Here is a 5,864-nt window from a genome sequence, read left to right on the forward strand (position 1 = left end):
GAGCGTCTCGTGGGCTTCTTGGCCGCTTACCGACTTCCTCTCTGCACAGATCACCCAACATTCTGTTTGTCATGGCTTCTCATGCAAGTCGTGACAAATTGTGGCCACTGAAAATGCCCTCCAATCTTTTATGGTTTAACCGTGTTATGTGAAACTCAACACACTTAAAAGAAGGGAACTTGATGTATTGCAATATACCAACCAGATTAGTTGCTGTGAGTTCTCGAACGTGTCCAGCCGCACAAATTCTAAACAGCTAGGGAGGAGTTTCAAGTACCGGAAGGTTCTTTCAACCTTCGGTGATGCGAATTTCCATTTTTTGGTCACTTATTACACATGACTTTAGGGGGCATTTTTAGCTGATATGCCAATAGAGTTTTGACTAAAGTCACTCAGCCATGTCAGGGGCTTTTTTTGTCATCTCAAGCAGAACCAACTAAGTGAAGGCATGGAGGCTGCTTCCCTCCGGCCAGTCCACTTCACGCTTGAATGACTGTCCACTCACTTAGTCGATACAAACATTACCTCTTCCAGAATCGAAAAACCGAAGCAAGCTGTCTATTTTGGTACAACAGATCAACGAGTTTTTTAAAAATATAAATATTTTCTTTCACTAAGTATGTGACTATAGTTCCTGTGAGGGTCTATAAGCAGCTGCACGGGGTCTGCCAAACTAATGCTGGAGAGACTGATGTGAAACATGTCAGAACTGGTAAATTCACTTTCTGGACAGTGAGATTTAATGCAGCTACTGCTACGCAATTTATGGAGATGTAAAAGACACCAAATACAGATGAGCAAAAACGTGAACGGATGGGAAGGCAGACAGACTGATGGACCTACAGATGGCGGGATGGACATACAGAAGTTGAATTTGTGCTTCAGCTTTTCGGAGTAGGCATTTGTTTAAGAAACCTCGTCGACAATGCATATATGAAGAGACATGAGATTTTTTGGACGCATTGACAATGGAGAGTACAACAGACCTCTCGAAAAGCCCTAAGTTATAAAAAAGCAAACAAACATTATTAAGTCTTATTTCGACCGAATACATGTGGATGAAATGCTTCGCAGAATTGTCTCTAATTCACGCCTCCCAATCGTAGAAAACGGCAAAAAAAAACTCCTTTTGAGAATAAACCAGGATCTCAGGCTTTGCACAATTCTTTGAGAATAAAAAAGCATTTTTGATCTGACCCATTACCTCTGTTTTAGGTCAGCGACATGGACGAGCAATCACTACTACTGAAAGACCCAAATAAGTAGCCACGCATTACGGAGACATGAAGAAGTTGAAGTTGGAAAATTACTACTCTAGGATTGGGGCAGATGAATAACAAACCCAAGAGACAATCGTTTAGTAACCTTGGCACTATCACAAGATCAGAATAAAATCCATGGTCCTTCAATAACGTTACAATCTTGAGGGTTGTTGCTTATCAATGCCAGGATATGTAGGCGGGATTTCGTTAAGGTATGCTTGTGTCCCTCAAATTGCTGCATGCTTTAGATTCCCCTCCAGTTTAAGGTTATCTTTCCCACTGCACTTGCTCACATGCAAGTAACACTTTGTGCGATTTAAAAGGCTACTCCGTTTGTTATTTGCTGGTATCACGCAACAACTCGGAGCTGAAATATGGGAGTTTTAAAAAGGCAAAACCTTCTAAAACCTAAAATGATAGACAAAATCTATTTAAGTAGGGATTTGCGGACCTCACTGAAAATGTGGGAGGTCATTGGTGATTTCCGATTGTCTACTTTGAGTTTGAGGCCGCCCTTGAAGTAAATAGAATTGAAACTAGAAAGCAAATCGGTCTTCTATGAAATCTTCATAATTTTAGTGGCCTAGTAAACTACGATGCATTTTCACACGTGAGTCGAAGAGATAGCGGAAGAATTTACAAGTGGGTGCTAGCTGTCTACTACTGACAATGGATACCGTGTGGGTGGATGTTCTTGGCTTAGCATCACGACCTTTCCATTCCAGTCAAAGTCATAAGCGTAAACAAATCGTTTCATCACTCTGCATGACTAGCCAGAGGAGTGAGCCTTCATGTTAAGACGGCTACGTCCGGGTGGCAAGCACCTGTGTATTGGACATGACCAGTGGAGCTGAGGGCCAGTGGCTCATTGGAGCGGAAATCTGGTACATGAATTGGCCTAACAAGTGCCCACATTTGGACACCTGCATCTTCACATCTGCACATCCATGTATAAGCCAGCGGCTGCTAAAGGACTTTGGTCTGGCGACTGGAGCGCCACTTATTTACTTAGGATGCAATACCTTCTGAATGGCATGCACTCATCTTGGACTGATCCATCACTTGAAGCAAATCCTCCCTTTATGCTTTTTCTGCTCTGTCCATTGCACCACCTCACCTTCCGCTAATGCGATTAGCATACAAGATGTTACGAGGCTTTCTGTAACTGCGAAGCCGAGTTGGACTGGTGTTATAGGGAAGACGAGTTCAGGCCACGTCTATCAATTTGGACCAACATTCAACGATGTGAGAGGAGAGGATGAAAGTAATGTGCCGATGAAAGCCATAATCAAGGGGAATGCTGTCAAATGCGTATTATCATAGCGACAGACCACACTGATTTGGATTCAGTTGACTCATTTTGATGTGATGTGGGTCGCCGAGTAACTTGATTGGATGGCATCTCCTGGTTCAAAAATGGTAACAACTAATTTTTGGAGAGATCGAAGCACCTATAACGTCTCCAAAAAAGCATCATAGAGTGATAAACTGAATCTCTCCTTCGTGTCACTGATTTCACCCATTTCTTCTCTTTCTTCAGCAACACATCGTCAGAGTGGTGAGACAATTTGTCACCACCTACACTGACTAAAAATGGGAGAGGTGTGGAGGCTACTCACATGGAATTCCCCCACCTGTGTCTGTATTTAATATCCCACTAGGGTGTAACGTTAAACCTTTTTAATGTCACTCCAGTCTATTTTAAACTTTCCATTTCTGGCATGATGACAAAGGCGGTTTTCAGAAGACACTTTCAGGTAACCTCCTGTTTGGTGTTATCTGCCTCATAGAACATTTTCAATCAAACAACAGAAAGCAACAAGGGGAAAATCCACTTTTAAAATATCCTTCTTTTGTGTGGAGAGATGTTTTGGTGTGCACAGGCTTGGAGAAATTGACACCTCCCCCGCAGACTTCTCGAGGATCTTCCATTTTTTGAAATAATTCCTCTTACACTATCGGGGGTAAACGTTCTGCCCCCGGAAGCTAGCAGCTTAGACTTAGCTCTGATACCTCCATTTCTTTCCAGGTTTTATTTTTTTCACTTCCCTTTTTTTCATTTTTTGTGCCTCTGACAAGTTTTAGTGAAGGGAAGTGGTAGTTCTCATCGCTCAAAGAAGCACTGACACCATCACCACGGGAATGCGGAGGACCAAACAGTATTTCGGCTTCCACATTTTCCTGATTTCTAGTGTGTAGTGTGAAATCTTTCGTTGTGAGATTACCACTGCTAATTCACTTGCTGGTCCGGGTTGACTTTGAAGAGGTAATTCTCGTTCCAGGCATTCCAGTCGGATCAAACTGCGTTGGGTAGATGAATCCCTGCTGCAATTGCTAGTTAACAGTTGCTCCAGCATAACCGCTTCCACAAAACTAACGTCGTCTGCTGCGTCTCGAAATCATGGGATGGTAGCGAATGAATTGTTTAAGGATAATCAGCGGAGTATTTTTGCCTCTAAATACGTGAAAGGAGTGTAGGACAAATTGATAGTTCTTCTATCTTCACCTCTGTCATCTGCTGCCATTGCAGATCAGTTCTTTCTACTTCCACAACATTCTCCTTCTAGCTGAAATCTTAAGCGCAAATTAGTCGTTTCATAATTAGTGGTTCTTGTCAGCCGAGGGTCATTTAACGTGGCACTAGCACAGTATAATTGTTGACCCTTGTTAAGACTGGAAGTTCTTCCTGAACGTGGTGTTTTTAGCTCTGAGTGGTATAAGGTGTGGAAACATCCGCTGAAAGAGCTTCGTCATCACCCTAGTTTTTCTTTTATTTTTTTTTAACACTTTGTCCGATAATACCAACATCTACAATAGCAACAGCAGTAGAGAACACAGGGAAGCGTACTGACCGATGCAATTCTATGCTTTCTATTCCATGATACAAACATTAGCCTGTAGCTGACAGGTCCATACAAGGCATAACAGCCCACGACAACGAGCTTCACTGAAAATCACAAGAACTCTACCGACCTCCTGATTTAAGGGCTATAGAACGCACACCACTTTCGATTTGCAATCCTTTCTTATTTGGTCGTCTAGGCGGTTTGTTTTTAAACTCAATGGAATGGGAAAATAAAGTTTGGGAAATTATTTTGCCTTCATTCCATGACTAAATAAATAAACCCCCACTCTCTGTAATAATAATATGTCAACTGATGACTTTTCAAATGGCGGTAATTTAGGAATGGCTAATTATGGGGTTGGGCTAAAAATGCCTGGTCTAATAGCGGTCCAAGTGTTCAAAGTTGTGTGCTACCGATTGTATAGGTAAAGTTGTCCAAACAGGCGAGAAGGCACCTGTGGAGTAGTTGCGCGAGAGACCCAAAACGGGATTAAGGTAGAAGGCGATGATGGGCTTAAAGTGACTCAACACTTCCACGTCTTTCGGTATTCCCTAGGTTTATGAGTAACCACGCGTGGATGGCCTGTGAGGTTGTAAGGAACGAATGTCGTCTCAGCCAACCAGAAAGCATTGAGTAAGGGCTCAAACTTTGGACTGGTGGGAAATTAGCTGTAAGAATAGAACTTTTGAGATAATTTAGCATGAATACTTTTCCAAAGTTGTGGACAGCCCCCGCAGTTGACCAGAGTTAGCGGTACCAGACGCCAGCGGGTTCTTGGCGTTGCCAGCGCAACTGTCAGTAGTCCCATCATCAACGCGCTATTCACTGGAGTTGAAGGGATCAACTCAGGAGAAGGCACCTAGAAGGTCAGGTGTCATGAAGAACAACAGCCATCCATTCCTTCGTCATGCAGAATGTGGAAGAGGCAGCAGATGGCGAGATCCCCTCCCTCTAACAGACATCCTCTATTTTACTCCAAAAGTGGAGTGTAGACTGTCGCATCTCACCCTGCTGTAAAAGATGGGGATTATATGACGCGAAATCCGTGGGCAAGATTACTGTAGTCTTACTGCACAAATGAGACCTTTCCATAGATTCCTCATAGTAGAGAATGATCTTCTGGTTTAGTGGGACTGTACTAATGTCGCCTGGGAATACAATGAACATTCAAAGATATTTTTAAGGCTCATGACGGAAATACTTTTATTAACTCTATTTTACTTCATTATTTATTGCGTAGCAGGATAAACAACAGAATTCAACCATTAGTTTCATCTCGATTGCCTTCCTATTCACATAAGCGTATTTACCTTAAGTCTACTACCAGTTTTCTTTTTAATCAGGCCAGCTAAAAAAATTCTTCCATTTTCTATTTAGGGATTGGAAAATCTCTAGCTTATTTTTTACCAACTTTAGCAGTTCCAGTCGAGGGTATCGAACTCCCTTAAACAGATCAAGAATGCAGATGAACTCGAACATCAGTCATAAACAATGAGCAGACACAGATGTAGGAAATTGTGCATTTCCATCGCAGTTGGGTTGATGCGCACAAAAAAGGGGCAAAGGGGGGAAGGCGAGTCAAATTGGAGATGGTTAGGTATCAGAGAGACTGCATTTCGTGACACTCCGTGACAGTCGCCTCGGGTCGTTCTATCATAGCGTTCCAATGGTTTATTCCACTTCCCTTGGCAACCATCTCGCTGCCCAAGACTAACATAGCGACTGGTTTGTCTGCGAAAGAAGCGTTAAAAGAAGG

At 42.7% G+C, this 5,864-nt stretch overlaps 1 protein-coding gene across 1 annotated transcript in view; it reads right to left on the reverse strand. All coding sequences in view use genetic code 11, as the record gives it.

Annotated features, from left to right (window-relative positions):
- Window positions 1-5,708: 5,708 nt before the first annotated feature.
- Window positions 5,709-5,864, reverse strand: part of EGR_08522 (Synaptotagmin-5) — a gene marked incomplete at both ends in the record, with an annotated part of 6,131 nt that continues 5,975 nt past the window's right edge. The window contains one exon of the mRNA XM_024497771.1: window positions 5,709-5,839. Within this exon, the coding sequence (XP_024347807.1) occupies window positions 5,709-5,839 (131 nt within the window). The remainder of the gene's footprint in view (window positions 5,840-5,864) is intronic.

Source organism: Echinococcus granulosus (assembly GCF_000524195.1).
Source record: "Echinococcus granulosus chromosome Unknown EG_S00109, whole genome shotgun sequence".
In the NCBI taxonomy this organism is placed as follows: Eukaryota; Metazoa; Platyhelminthes; class Cestoda; order Cyclophyllidea; family Taeniidae; genus Echinococcus; species Echinococcus granulosus.